This window comes from Lithobates pipiens, unplaced genomic scaffold (genome assembly GCF_037356315.1).
Source record: "Lithobates pipiens isolate NorthernLeopardFrog02 unplaced genomic scaffold, aLitPip1_a1.2 Scaffold_16, whole genome shotgun sequence".
NCBI classification, from domain to species: Eukaryota; Metazoa; Chordata; class Amphibia; order Anura; family Ranidae; genus Lithobates; species Lithobates pipiens.
The window spans coordinates 104282818-104298971 of NW_027507748.1; the positions used below are offsets into that span (position 1 = coordinate 104282818).

Below are 16154 nucleotides of genomic sequence, written 5' to 3' on the forward strand. Positions count from 1 at the left end.
ATAATAACAGAGAGGGACCCCTGGGAAGAGGACAGTGAGGGGACACTAGGGTGAGGGACCCCTAGGGTGAGGAAAGTGAAGGGCCTCTGGAATGAGGACAGTAAGGGGACACTGGGATGAGGACAGTGAGGGGACACTAGGGTGAGGGACCCCTAGGGTGAGGAAAGTGAAGGGCCTCTGGAATGAGGACAGTAAGGGGACACTGGGATGAGGACAGTGAGGGGACACTAGGGTGAGGGACCCCTAGGGTGAGGACAGTGAAGGGCCTCTGGAATGAGGACAGTGAGGGGACACTGGGATGAGGACAATGAGGGGACACTGGGATGAGGGACTCTTGAGTTGAGGACAGTGAGGGGCCTCTGAGGTGAGGACAGTGAGGGGACACTAGGGTGAGGGACTCCTAGGGTGAGGACAGTGAGGGGCCCCTGTGATGAGGACAGCGAGGGGCCCCTCTGATATGTCACATGTAATGTGTTCTCCCTCCTCCATACAATAACATGCAGACAGCGTACAGAGCAGAGTACACCCTCAGTCCTGTGAAGTAGCCCAATGTGTCTGGAAACTCGCCAAACTGGCATCCCCGGGGGACGGTAGGTCCGCCCACAGCTCCCCGCCCCCAGTTAACCCCCCACTTCCCAGCCAGCTCGGACACACACAACTTGTTGCGGCGGTGAGCCGGCGGTCGGGAGTGAAGGGGTTACAGGGAGTCCCTCCAGCGGATCGCAGCGATCCCGGCGCCGGAAGTCCTGTGCCTGCTGCAGCCTGCGCGCGCACGGGGGATCTGCTGGGATCCGCTGAGTGATGTGATCGGAGCCCGGCAGATGGATCGGAGCTGAGCCCGGCTGTGTGCGGAGGTGGCGGGGCCCCAGTATGCATTCAACTTGCCGGCGGCTGGGATGGAGATCGGGGGGATGGTGAGCAGGCAGATCGCCCTTCTCATTACAGGCTGCCTGCTGCTCCGGGCTGCGGGGGCTCAGAACGGTGAGTGCCGGGCTTTGTATGGAGGGGGGAGCGGGAGAGCTCCGGGACAGAGCTGATCACCCCACACTCCAATCTCCTCACCCCCACACTCCGATCTCCTCACCCACACTGCGAGCTCCTCACCCACACTTACCCAACGATCCTCCTGTGTGCCTTCTTCTTACATTGTTTCTGCTTCTTCTCTACACTTTATACTTTGTATACAATACACAGTCCATCCACTATTATCATTACATTGTATACACTGAGATCAGGAGACTGGAGGGGCTGATCAGAGGAGTGCAGACTATGCAGGACAAGCTGAGATACAATATATATATATATATATATATATATATATATATATATATATATATATATTGTATGTGTAAAATGAAAAAAATTTATATATGATATTATTTTCTATATCTGCCAAGGTGATCTATTCCATATTATTGGTCTTTTCTCCCATTGAAGGATTCTGTAGTAATTTCTCATTTAATCTCCCTCCCCCTTGATCGTGAATATTATTATTATTTTTATTATTATATAGTGCTGACTGTTTACATGGCACTTTACATATTGTACATTCATGTCAGCCCCTGCCCTCGTGGGACCTACAATCTGAGGTCTCTAACTCCCATACATATAGTAGGGCCAATATAGCCGAGTCAAGTAACCTACCAGCATTTCTACAGAGTGTATCCCTATTTATTTTCATTGAATTCCTTTGTCGTTGATCTGCACTCTAAGAAGGTGATTCTCGTCGTTGTTCATCCACAGTATGTACATGTTAACCGGGTCTGAACATTTTTAAAGATATCTTAAGACTCGCACTTGATCATCAGCATTTTTCATACAGTTTGTGTGTTTTTATGCTTCATGCATTTTTGGCCAGGGACAAGCAATGTCTCCTGTCTGTCTAGGGGAGAAAAAATTGTCAGAAACGTGTTTTTAAAATGTATATATGTGTATTTTTGAAGCAATGCCATTAACACGGAGTCCCACCCACAAGTGGGACTTTCGCTGATCGTATTTACCTCCCCGCCCTCCGGTGTCACATTTGGCACCTTTTCGGGGGGAGAAGATACCTGTCAGATCCAGGTATTTGCTCCCACTTCCGGCAAAAGAGCGCCACACAGTCTGTGGCGAATTATGCCATGTCCGGCCCACTGCCCCCACCCCCCCCCCCCCCCGTTGTCTTCTGGGAGACATACAGGTCCCAGAAGACAGCAGGGACAATTCAGAATGTGCAGCATGACTCACGCGCAGTAGGGAACCAGGAGTGAAGCCTAAAAGTCTTCACTGCCTGGTTCCCTTACCAGGAATGGTGGTGGCAGCACCCATGATCGTTCTAAAGATCAGCTCTGGGTGCCGACATTGTGGCATCCCTGGAGAGGCAAGTGTCCATATATTAAAAGTCAGCAGCTACAGTATTTGTAGCTGCTGACTTTCAGAAAAAAAATTCAGGTGAAACTCTGCTTTAAAGGATAAGTTAACCTTTCGGGGCATGTTAAACCCATAATTCGGATGCAATATCTAAAATGCTCCAGAACCCCCCCCCACATCCCCACAGTGGGTGGGGGGATCTTCTTCCTGCAGCCGCTCTTGCAATTTGATAATAGTGCCACCCTGCCCACACAGCCGGGGCGTTCATAGCATTCCGTGAATAAGAGAACTACAAGTACAATCATCCATTGCAGCTCATGGCTTGTAGTTCTCTCACTGATGAGCTCCAGTAGTTCATTCACAAGCCCTGCAGCATGTTAACAGTCAGCCTGTATTGGGGATACAAGCTGAAAGCTAAAGGACTTGTCTGCAGGAGCCTGACACTGCACCCCTGATCCATCAATCAGTGCAACCCTTTGCTGGCTCCTGTGGGGGGAAAAAAGAATAAATGCACTTTTTTTTTTCCTACAAAAATATGTGCACTTATTATTTTTTCACAAAGGTAAACTTGGCCTTTAAAGTCTACGGGGCCAAAGTTCCATCAAGTCACACCAAAGGATGACATGCAGCATTTTCAAAAAACAGAAGAGTGAAAATTGCATAGATTGATTGGGTGGTTCTTGTTGTGCAGAGATAGACAAAAAAATAAATCGCACAGGTATAAACAGGGGCTTGTTCTGTTCTCCACTTCAGCACACTGCATGGCACGCACATTTCTCTGTTATCTACATCTGGGCATTCACTCCCCGGAAACCAGCTGAAATCCACTCTCTGGGTGGTCTTGGGGGGCACCTAGCCAAGGGCGCACCAAGCCAAGGGTGCAGCCGCTGTGCAGGTGCCTTGACACCCACTGGAGCTGGCTGCAAGAAATGTGCTCATTCATGCTGTATGATGTTGATAGAGGAATATGCACACACACACACACACATATTTTATTTTTATTTTTTTTGGCTGAAGCAAATACAAAAGTGGTGTTCTTTATTCCTTATTCTGTTCCCCTCTATCACTGTCATTGCTCTGCATGGCCCCCATTCTTTGATTTTCTGTGGCAGTTCCCCCATTTTCCCGGATTTTCATCGCTACCATCTGCATCAACCAATCCCTCCTCTCTCTGCATGCTACATTTCATTTTTATTATCTATTAGCATCCTTTTGGGAGTTCAAGGTAATGTTTATTGCTAAGCTGGCAATTAAATTGTGGAAAAAAATTCAATTTATATGTGTCGTGCTATGCTGTATAGCGCTACGTGATCGTCTGTGGCTGAATCATTATTCCCGCTTTGCTCACCGGGAAGATGATAATGGAAATATTTATAAAATCAAATAGAGTGAATCTGATGTTTTCTGTGACATATATTTCATTAAGTTGAATATGTAATTTTTCCATCTCCCCCCACCTCCCAAGCCCCCCCCCCCCCCCCGCTCTGAGATTCATGTCTGATCACCTACCTGGGTTGGTGGATCGCAGGATTCTCACATCTGCAGGTGAACGATTGTAATTTGTGGGCTATGCAGCCGGCAGGACCTTTTTACACCGTATTGATCGGCCGTGTCCCGGTGTGAACCGGTGTGTTTGATATGAGCAGAGCGTACTCCGCATCCATGTGTGTATCCTGATTTAATTAAAATGGAGTTATTTCTGTTTATAGACATCCTGGGGATGTTTAATAGAACCGTGTTCCAGCTATCTCCATCATTTAGTATCTTCTTATTGGTGAATTTAGAAGACTGTAAGCTTGGCAGAGATATGTGTTGTCATAATCCATGTCATAGAACCACAGGACCCTGGCGCTAATTCTATTGGACCGCTCTCGTACCGCTCTCGTATAGAAAATCAGACTATTCAAATGAGCCCGGGAGGTGCTGTTTTTATACATTTGGGTACAATTGTATCTCAGTCTTTGTAAATCTGCCAGACACTAAAATATCATAGAATAAAGGGGATGTGAAGAAAATAACATTGCAGCTTTCTCCGTACAGAGCACAATGTAAGCCCGCAGCTCGTACATTAGGAGGAAGGCCCGGTTCACACTATTGTGATGGCAGACATCACATGCAATTCGCAGCGCACTGCTGTTCTCATTACATACGATGCGATTTCAGCCATACAGATCGTATGGCTGATATCGCACTGCATTTGGTTCAAACACCACCAGGACCCTTCCAGAATCTGATCGCATTTGTGTTCATGTCCGAGCTGTCAGTTCGCCATGCGATACGCAAGCTGAAATGGGGGTGTCGTTAACGTATAATGACACTCCCCAGCAGTTTGCATATGACAGTGTGAACTGCCAGTCAAGTCAGGTGTGATGCGGGAACCCACACTTGATTCACAGGGTTCTCGCATCGCACAAGTGTGAAGCGGGCCGAAGAGCGGGTATACTGGACCTGCTTGCTGTCATGGGCTCAGGAGCTTCTCCATAGATTACAGCTTTCTTTGCTACATAAAATAATTGATCAAGATTGTTTTTTTTATCTGAAGGATCAATACTTCTGTTAAAGTGGATATAAACCCTCACCTATAGCCAGTGAAGTGACTGCCTCTGGTGATGCACAGAGATGAAATAAACCCCCCCCCCCCCCTACAGAAGTTGTTCCCATTTATCTACAGTCTTCTCTACACCTGTTCAAAGTGTAGAATTTATACATCTTGTCTGAGCTGTCAGAAAAAAAAAAAGGGAGTGGAGAGCTGAAAACACACACACACACACACACACACACACACACACACACACACACACACACACACACACACACACACACACACACTGAGGAGAGCTGATTGGAGGGAAGGGACACACACTCGCCACACAGCACACTGGAATGCCCCATACACCCAGTCGGAAATTCCGATGGAAAAATCAGATTATGTTGTCGGAAAATGCGATTGTGTGTGGGCTCTATCTGACTTTTTCTGTCGGAAAAAGTTTGAGAGCTGGATCTAAAATTTTCAGACAACACAATCCGTGTGTAGAGAATTCCGACAAAGTGCCACTCATGCTCAGAAAAAATTTGGAGACGAAAACTATTGGCTACTGGCCTCTACGTAGTCCCGTCGTATGTTTTGTATGTCACCTCGTCCTGAACGATCAAATTTTCTGACAAGTTTGTGCGACCGTGTGTATGCAAGACAAGTTTCGGCCCAAAACCGTCGGAAAAAATCAGACGGATTTTGCGGTCTGAATGTCTGACCGTGTGTATGGACTATGGGGCAGGACAGAGCTGAGGCTGTCAATCATCTGGAGGCCCGCCTCTGTCACCTTTTTTATTTTTTATTTTTATTTTTTTTATTGGTGTCAAGAAAACGTGTCCGAAGTAATACATGCTGATAACAGAGGAAGGAAGCAGGAGGCAGAAGTTACTCTTATGGGTTTATTTACTAAAACTGAAGAGTGCAAAATCTGGTTCAGCTCTGCATAGAAACCAATCGGCTTTCAGGTTTTATTGTCAAAGCTTATTTGAACAAGCTGAATGGCTACCATGCAATATTGCACCAGTTTTAGTAAATCTCCCCCTTAGTGCTGTTAATTGAGACAAGTATACACTATAGAGCGGGGATATGCAATTAGCAGACCTCCCAGCTATTGCAGAACTACAAGTCACATGAAGCAAATCAAGACAGCCACAAACATGACACCCAGAGGCAGAGGCATGATGGGACTTGTAGTTTTGCAATATCTGGAGGTCCGCTAATTGCATATCCCTGCTATAGATATGTACTTTGTTCATATTTCATGTCTGAGGTTTACAACCACTTTATATGATATATTGGGGCTAAATTTAATTTTTCAGATAAAAAGTAAAAGTTCTCCTTTTTATGCCATTCACCTGTTGCTAACTGGCATGCCATCTATTTACACTGAACCCCTACCGATCACCAGTGGTAACAACACCTATGGGTAGCTCAGTGTCTGACGCCTTTCAGAGCAACTCTGCTTTCTGTAGCATAATGCAGCCTGGCCTTGGAAACTCGGTGCAGCACCTCGCAGTTCTTTTAGATCAGTATTGGACTCGGAGCTGCTTGGTGTGGTTTTAGACCTCTATTACATTAGCTGTTGAGGTGGGGGTAAACCACTTGGTTGAGCTGTGTTTTTACTGCCCCTCAACCGATCTTCCTATTGCTGCAAAGGTAGGGCTGAGGGTGTACACGCGCCGCAATGCTTTGCTTTAAAAACCATGACAGGAATTCTACCCTCTGTTGCATTTGGCAGGCACTACATTTAAGTAAATAGGGCCTGTCTGCAAACACTCTAGCTGCGATGCACGTGGTTGCTTTGCTGCAGTGTGGAGTTTAGGGGGTTAAAGCAAGCAGTGGAAAATCAACATATCACCACCTGTCAGATGCATCTGAAAAGTGATCTGAGTATAGATTGCTTTTGAGGAGCAGCCATCTTTTCTGCTAGTGTAAACAAGCCCTTAAAATGTATCACAACCTAAAATTAAAATGTAATAAATCCCAGCTTGGTGTAGTGGATGCATTTTCTTCTTTTTAAATTTTTTTGTTGTTTTTTGCTTTTTCTTCTTCTGGCAATCCTGTGATTGGAAGATGAAATTTGAATAAAGAACCGTGCTTGCTGATGGCTGGCCTTCCTGGAATCCTCTACATACAGTGTAATTCTGTCAGCAACAATTGAATTGTGTTCTTTAGCGAACATTGAAGTGGAAATAATGTAAAAAATCCATCATTGCACATATTGGTTGTGCTCTCCCTTAGGGCTGGGGAAAAAATCGATTTAAATCTTAAATCGAGCTGAGAGGTCAAATTGATTCAAAATTTCAGCAAATCGATATATTTTTTTTTTTTTAAGACTACTTTTTTTTTTTTTTTTCCACCAGCACCGGTCCTGAGGTGCTGCGGGCAGGAGTTTTTAGGCAAGGCCGCGTCTTCGGCCTAGTCCGTGAGGCTGGATTCCACGGACTAGGGCAAAGCTGCGACCTCGCTTTAAAAACTTCTGCCCGCAGCTCCTCAGGACCGGCGCGGTGTCCATCAAAAAAAAAAACTTGATTCGAATCGTGAATCGAGGGTTTTTTTTTTTTTTTTTTTTTTTAAATCGCAGATATTTTTTGGAGAAAATCGCCCAGCTCTACTCTACCTGTAATATGTACATTACATAGGTGTGGAAGGACACTTCTGAACACGCTGCCTCTCATTATAGTTAGATGTGTTGACCTAACATGGTTTGTCACGTTGGCGGAATGGGATTAATGTGTTCTCAGGACTAGGACTGTATTGATTTCTCCAGACAGTGACCAGATTGTCAGACGCTCTCTTAGCAAATCTCAAGCTTTTTGCATTTTGTCTCTTGGGGGAGAGAATGAAATGAAGAGTGTGTGAACCTTCTCTTACATTCACAACCCAAATGGTTCCCTTACACCAATCTTAGATCTCTTTCACAATGAGGCATTTTCCAGGCGTTTAGCACTAGAAATAGCACCTGAAAACCGCCTCCTATTCACTTAGCGTGCTTTCACACTGGGGCGGTGCTCTTGTGGGACGTTAGGAAAAGTCCTGCAAGCAGCATCTTTGGGGCGGCTTGGGAACACTATAAATAGCTTTACCAAAATGCCCCTTCTGGGTTACCATAGCACAGACCCGATCAATGCCGATTCTGGCTTTGTATGAGTCTCCGGCCAGCCAGCGAACATGTCATCTGGTAGCTCAGGTCTCCTGGTGGGACGGGAGGACCCGAGAGAGAGGCGCGAGGCGCTGCTTGTAATACCAACTGATTGGCTAGTTAGCCACTCTGGTATTACAAGAGAGCCGAATGTCGGCTCAAAAAAAAAAATGGTACAACCACTTGAAGTCAAATAACGACTGGGTACTTGATTTGGTGGCAAGTGGATAAGCATTGTACACACAATGAGAATATCGGTCGCATGATCGTCCGTGCGCATCCTGGAAGTGATGTAACGTATTCTTTAGTCTTGGTCTTCCGTAGTCTTGGTCTTCCATTTTTTTTTTTTTTTTTCCCAGACGAATACTGTACCAACTAAATGAAAATCGTACAATCTGGTATTGTACAAGAAAAATGTAGTGTTTGGGTCTTCGGATAATTTTGCATGGACTGTTGTGATTGGCTCTCGAAAGCTGTGTACAAACAATCCAGTTTTTTTGTATGATTGATTTCAAAAGCGGTATTTTTTGTCCACTTTTCTGATCGTGTGTACTAGGCATTAGTCACCTGACCAAAGACATTAACCAATAGTTGGATTATAAAAGACCCAACTGTGTAGTAACAGGGGAGAGATATTAGAAGGTCCTTGCTGTGATTTGTAGAAAGCTTCCACCAAAATTCACCACGTGCAGAGTTTTTGCTGCACGTGGTGAATTTTGATGGAAGCTTTCTACAAATCACAGCAAGGAGCTAATATCTCCCTCCTGCTACTACACAGTTGGGTCTTTTATTGACCTTTTTATGTAAATCTGATTTCACAATATTTTAGAGGACGTTTTATTTGTAACCTTTATTTTATATTGTTTTTATATGTTTGTTAACCTTTTTTTAAAGTAGCTGCTTAAAGGTATATTATTTCCATAATATGTTTAACCTTTGGTGATTGGTCCTAGTGGCACAGAGTGGTGTTCATTAGGGCGCATTAAGAACACTGTCTTTTTCTATTAATAGGTGTTTTATGCTTTGTTGGTGGATAGACGTGTACCTCTTGAACATGGGGCTGTGCCCTCAACAGTCCACCAGATGGGATGGCCTAAACCACACCCAAGAACAATCATCCCCGGGTGTTTGCAGGGGTTGCCAGTTGCTTATAGATTTCCCATTTTCCGTCTGACACATAGTTGAACAAGAAATATATAAAATGCAGTTTTTTGGGCTCTGCTATATATTTTAATTTGAAAATTTATTCAAATAATTTTACATTTCTATTCAAATTGAGAAGGTAATAAAATGTCACTCCAATTTAATGATGAGTCACTCTTTTGATATGCTGTATATATTTTTCAGTCTGAGCTTTTTTTAATGTGTTTTTTTTTTTTGTTACATTGACATTTTAATAAAAATAAATTGTATCTCTCTATTTTTTTTTTTTTTTTTTTTTAAAACAAATATGACATTAAATTCAGTTTAGTTAGAAGAATGGCCCAATTTCCAGAGCCAATCTCTCTTTTTTTTTTTTTTTTGTTGTAAAGTGTATGGATAACATCTATAAGATTTGCCATTAGTTAGAGGTTGCTGTTCTTTGCACAAAGTGTACACATATCTGAAGTCCCCCGGCTAATTGGACGGGGGTTAATTATGTTTGACAGCAATTTCTATAGTACGTTTCCAGTAAAGTTAATTTGCAAATTCAACATAACTCCAGGGACTGAGCTCCATATACTTAGCAGATTGATGCAGGTCATAGAGGGCTATAAATTACACTTTCGGTTCACAGACTTAAACGTACATCATAGCATCCAGTGATAGCTAAGCTAACTTTAGTGTATTGCTTAGTAAGAAAACCTGTTCTCACAAAAGGGCTTCATAGTATTGATGTACCCGTAGGCACGACTCCTTTTGTCTGTTCTGTCTTCCTATTGACATAAATATCAACATCGTACCGCCTTGGCTGACCCAGTGATTGCTTGTATGGGATTAGTTCATAAAGTAACAATCGGCTTTTCCCCTCTGATCGAGAGATTTCTCCTGCAGTACTTTTTTCTGCCAGTAGATGTCCTGCATCTGATGGTCAGCATTATTCAACCTCCTTCCGCCCAGATTGTCCTGAACCCACCTCAAGCTTGTAATTGGTCAGTGAAAGGAGTAGCAGGGCAGTGATTAGCTCACCTTTCTGTCGCTCTGCTCTCGCTTCTTATCAGCGTAAAAACGGATCCTGGTGGCTCCTAATGCTGCTTCCCCTCTCCCAGGCTGGGCTCTGCTGTACAAGGACTGCCAGAGGCCAATACAAGGTCAGAGTCCGGCACTTAAACTGCTGTTTGTAAAAAAAAAAAAAAAAAAAAGAAAAAAAAAACATTTAATTTACGTCTTTTATCTGCTCGACTTCAACTTTAACGTTTGAATAATGGATAATAAAAACCTTTTAAGTCAGATTGTGCCCATTCAAATCCATGTAATGTCTATGGCCAGATTTCTTGTTTATATTTATGAAGTAAATGGGGCAGCCGTGTTGTTCGTTACATATGCACAATGTGCGTTCTGCTGAGAAATACATAGACATTGCTACAACCTCCTTTCTATACAACGGAGCCAGATAATGTGAAGCTGATGCATCCAGGTACAGGATCTGTGTGCATGTTGTATGTAATTGTTCAGTTATCTGATGATCACCAAAAAGACTTTAGCTTTAGCTCACATTTTTCTTTCTTTTAAATCTTCTGCCCTTGTTTTAACTTTTGGATAGTAAAACATTTTTTTGTTCTACCAGTAAATACCTTATACAGCCCACTTCCTGTTTCTTGTCTGGAAAAAAAAAAGCCTAGGCTTATGACATCATGCACAGCTCTCGCTCTCACTCTTGTGAGAGTTTTCTAGGAAGGGAGAGGGGCTGAGTCATAAGAGGGCCAATGAGAGCTGCAGAGCTGGAGGTATGTCTGTAAATCCAGGAAGTGAACAGGCAGCAGCTTCAGCTGCCCACAGTTAAAATGGATGCAGTACCAGAAATGTTGAAGGGAAAAGATGTTCAGCCTGCCAATTGCATTTCTTGAGGTCCTAGAACACCAGGACAGTACAAGCAACCCCACATTTTAGCTTAGGACATAGCATATCCAGTGCAGCATTTTGTAGACTATGTAATGCACAGAACAGCTTGCAGGAGTTAGCGCTCCCTTATGATGGTTCGTGGTAAGTGCCCCTTGAAAAGTTAGTGGTCAGGGGTGTTTTCCCACCATAACATTTGTGATCAGAATGCCTCCCTAGCTGGCTATGGTGGTTAAGAATTTGCGTTTTCGGCATTGTCTAGTCTAGTCTTGGCTTGTAAAAGCTAATCTGAAGAGCATCAGATTCGATTCGGCGAGCACTCTCAGAGCATTTAACGGGCTTTGTAAATGTCTGTTTGAGGAAAGTGTCTCAAAGCTTTTATTAAATGCCTTGTGAAGCTTGATGTATATGTTGCTCCTCTGTTTACTAAGGTTAGATGGTGCCCTTGTGTTTGGGGCCTTACAGCATGGCTGCATGTATGATTCCCTACAGCATGGCTGCGTGTATGATTCCCTACAGCATGGCTGCGTGTATGATTCCCTACAGCATGGCCGCGTGTATGATTCCCTACAGCATGGCCGCGTGTATGATTCCCTACAGCATGGCCGCGTGTATGATTCCCTACAGCATGGCCGCGTGTATGATTCCCTACAGCATGGCCGCGTGTATGATTCCCTACAGCATGGCCGCGTGTATGATTCCCTACAGCATGGCCGCGTGTATGATTCCCTACAGCATGGCCGCGTGTATGATTCCCTACAGCATGGCCGCGTGTATGATTCCCTACAGCATGGCCGCGTGTATGATTCCCTACAGCATGGCCGCGTGTATGATTCCCTACAGCATGGCCGCGTGTATGATTCCCTACAGCATGGCCGCGTGTATGATTCCCTACAGCATGGCCGCGTGTATGATTCCCTACAGCATGGCCGCGTGTGCGATTCCCTACAGCAGTCGGGTGTAGATTTAAGCTGGATATACAATAGAGCTACACGATTCTTGCTAAAATGAATCGCCATTTTTTTTTGCTTAGAATAAAGATCACGATTCTCGCAGCGTAACATCATCTTTCACATTATACAAAAAAAAAAGGGCCAACTTTACCGTGTGTGTATGTATATATATATATATATATATATATATATATATATATATATATATATATATATATATATATATATATATATATATATATATATATATATATATATATATATATATATATATATATATATATATATATATATATAATTTTTTTTTAACGTGTATTTAAAAAAAAATTGTTTGTTTTAGTCGCTGGTCAAATACAGTGTGACATAAAATATTGCAACAACCACCACATACATATAGCAGCCCACCCTCGACCTCAATTCCCCCTCCCTCTCTCCCTCCTCTGCCAAAAGAGTGTGGAAAAGGGAGGACCCCACATACCTTCTCCACACTCTGCTGGCAGAGGTGCGGCCAGTGTTTAATATCTGCTGAATTTGGATAATAATCAGCCGATTTCTCCAAAATGTCCAAATATTGGCCGATATATCGGTCGACCTCTACTCTGGGCAAAATAATTTTTTCTTTCCCATTCAGTGGGGCTTCACAGTCATTTAAGACTAGGGCCATAGCTGTGTTCTTAAAGTATCATTGTGAGTCAACAGCGGGTCAGAGGAGGAGCAGCTGTGGGACAGAGATGATAGTTGCTTTAAATCAAAGCTTTATACTAGTCATTTAAATGAAATCCACCCTGCTACTGAGTCACACCTATAACTCTACAATCTACAAACAGTAGACCTTATGTTACCTGTTCTTTAGGAAACTTCATCTTAGACTTTGAGCAGGGGACACGTTGGACCTCTGCAGAGAGACCACTGCTTCCACACAGAGGAATAGTCCTTCTCTGCAGTGTTCTGGTAAGGGGATATCTTCTGTACTTAAAGAAAAACTGTAATGCCGCGTACACACAAGCGCATTTCCCGACAGCAAAGGTCAGACGGAACAAATCCGTCGGACAATTCGATCGTGTGTGAGCTCCATCGGACTTTTGCTGTCTCAAAATCTGACTTTAGAAATAGAACATGTTTCACGTTTTTTTTCACCAGAACTCTGCTAGACCCAGTTCATATCGAGAAATCCGCTTGTGTGTATGCTAGTCCGATGGACAAAAACTGACGCTAGGGCAGCTATTGGCTACTCCGGCCTGAAGCTAGCTCTAAATAGGTATTTACAACGCTCGTTTTTAGAAATGACTTGCATAGTGTGGTATGCCAGGCTCTAATAGAGGGGCTGGCAGTGATTTAGAACTTAGATTTAACAAACACTTTAACGTTCAGTTAGGCCTGAGTTTAAATGTCATTAGTAGCATTGGATTAAATTCACTTGTGTAGTCCCAGCTCAGAAGCTCGTCACTGCTCGGTTGATATTAGCATAAGTGAATTGAATGGACTTGCTGCACCGTTTCCTAGATGGCTTTAGCAGGACACTAATTCCACTTGTCTGGAGTTGCACTTTAATTGATTTATACTCCTTTTACCTCCTTTTTATAGTATCACTCTGGCAATGAAAGAAGAAACTGCTGTACTTTGCAATTGCTGCATGGACCCTGAGGGCCAATTTGGTGAATGTGTCATATGTGTTTAGTGGTGTCTACTTTCAGGCCCGGCTTGTCACAGGGCACCATAGTCATGCTTTATTTATTTTATGGCACAGTTTCCTCCCTTTAAAATAAAATGTCAATGCTGATTATAAATAATAGGCTGTGTCTTTAGTGTTTTTTTTTTTTGTGACATGTCCTCTCCCCATTCATCCCACAAGCCTGTGTATTCTGTGTACTCGGCTTCATCAAAGCCAGAATAGGAAGTATTTAGGATCACTCTTAATCAAATAGAGAGGAATAATTGATAATTTTTAGTATTGCCATCGGAATGATATGTTAGGTGAATAATTGCATTGCTGTGAAGAGTACGATCTTTTCCTTGTCGGGGTGAAAGGTGCATGTTAAAGCTGACCCGTCTTAAATCGTAGCTCACATGGGGCTTAAAGCTTCATATTATTGGAAATTTACAAATCCTTTTTCAAGCCAATGCCTGTTCTGTAACATAAAAATAAACCCTCTACTTACTTCACAAGCAAAACATAATATTGCATTGTTTTTGGGTTCGTATGTGTTTTGTATGGGTTTTTTTTTTTTGTGTGACGTAAAATATTGCAACAACTGCCATTTTATTCTCTAGGGTCTCTGCTGAGAAAAATATATAATGTTTGGGGGTTCTAAGTAATTAGCAAAAAATACTGATCTTAACTTGTAAACAAGTGTCAGAAAAAGGTTTAGTCTTTAAGTGGTTAAACTTCCCTCATTTACAGACTGAAGTTCACCCCTTTTGTTCCAAAGGGCGAAGCGTTACAATGTTTCTCCTTATCGTCTAAGCAATGTTGTCATAAACTTGGCAGGTTGCCTGTTTTTTTTTTTTTTTTTTTTTTAAGACCGCTGTAAGCCGAGAATCGGAAGGGGGGAAGAATCGCAATCTAATTCTTTAACAATTAATCGTACAGCTCTAGCAGATATAGAAGTAAAATTTATGTTGGGAGATTTGTTTCCTTCCTGTGTATCATCTGAGGCTGTATGTATGCTCATCCTTTCCATCATGTTATATGATTTAGTATCCCATTATTTTCTCCTATCCTTGAACAGTTTTTAAGAAGTCTTTAACTGGTTGCTGCCCACCCACTGTCAAATGAAGGCGGGGCGGTGCAGCTCTTGTTATGGGATGCCGTCATATTCACACGGCTCTTTAACCATGTGATCAGCTGTGTCCAGTCGCAGCCGGTCACATGTAAACGAGAAAGTGCCGGTAATCGTCTCTCCTTGCCTCACACTGACAGAGTGTGTGGCGAGGAGAGCCGATCAGCGGAATCTCCTCACAGGCAACATATAGGAATGTAATCAGGGCACTGATCATCAGTGGCATTGCCATCACAAACCAGTGCCCACCACTGCCACCAATCAGTGGCCATTAACCATGCCAGTCAGTGCTGGCAATCGGTGCCGCCCATCAATGCTGTCCATCAGTGTCGCCCATCAGTGCTCATATTTACTGCCCATCTGTGCCACCTATCGGTGCCCACCACTGCCACCTCATCAATGCTCACCAGTTCAGCCTATCAGTGCCCATCGGTGCTACCTCATTAGCGCACATCAGTGAAGGCAAAAAAATTACTTGGTTACAAAATTTACTGACAGAAAAAAGTAAACCATTTATTTTTCAAAATTTTTGGTCTATTTTATTTATTTTTCTGTAAAAAATAAAAAAAAACAGCAGTGATGAAATACCACCAAAAGAAAGCTCTATTTGTGTTGAGAAAATGATAAAAAAATGTGTGTTGGGTACAGTTTAGCGCGCTCGCGAAATTGTCATTCAAAGTGCGATAGCGCTGAAAGCTGAAAAATGGCCTGGGCAGGAAGGGGGTGTTAGTGCCTGGTAGGCAAGTGGTTAATAAGCATTAAATCACACTATTAGACTCAATTTGTTATATAGTGATATATGTGATTTATATTGATATACGTGTTTTTTTCGCTCATTTTTCTATTTTTGTTTTTAATACATTTCTTGCTTACATGTTTACATTAACATTTGTTTTGACCATTTTATGATCCGATGTTTTAGCATTTAAGAAATGTTTTTATGTCAGTGAAATGTTTGTGTTGATTGCTCTTTAACAGGTGTTTTGAGTTAGGTGTTTGATTTGATATCGCCTTTAAATATCTTGTATTGTGAGCATTTCAATTGTTGTGAACAAAGGCGGTTCTTTTTGTGTGAAACGTGTCAACTGATCACCATTAAAATGTTGTCTGGCTCATGACAATAAAGACATTTCTACAGCATCTTTTGGGTCCAAGTGTGCGATCAATCTTTTCTTCTCCTCTTGATATTTGCCCACAGTGATGAGCTGGGATTAGCACCTTGGACCGGGTGTGTCCATTTTTTGCCTGTAGCGGTGTGTGTGCCCTTGTTCTGTTTCCTATCATCTGACGCTGTTCGCTTTACTGGGTATAGGAGAGGGTTTATTTCCACTTTAAGACCCCTTTCACGCTGGATCAGG

At 43.0% G+C, this 16154-nt stretch overlaps 1 protein-coding gene across 1 annotated transcript in view; it reads left to right on the top strand.

Moving 5' to 3' along the window:
* Positions 1–668: 668 nt before the first annotated feature.
* The window catches only part of DCBLD2 (discoidin, CUB and LCCL domain containing 2), a gene marked incomplete in the record, with an annotated part of 114848 nt that continues 99362 nt past the window's right edge, over positions 669–16154 (top strand). The window contains 1 exon segment of the mRNA XM_077480188.1: positions 669–981. Within this exon segment, the coding sequence (XP_077336314.1) occupies positions 897–981 (85 nt within the window).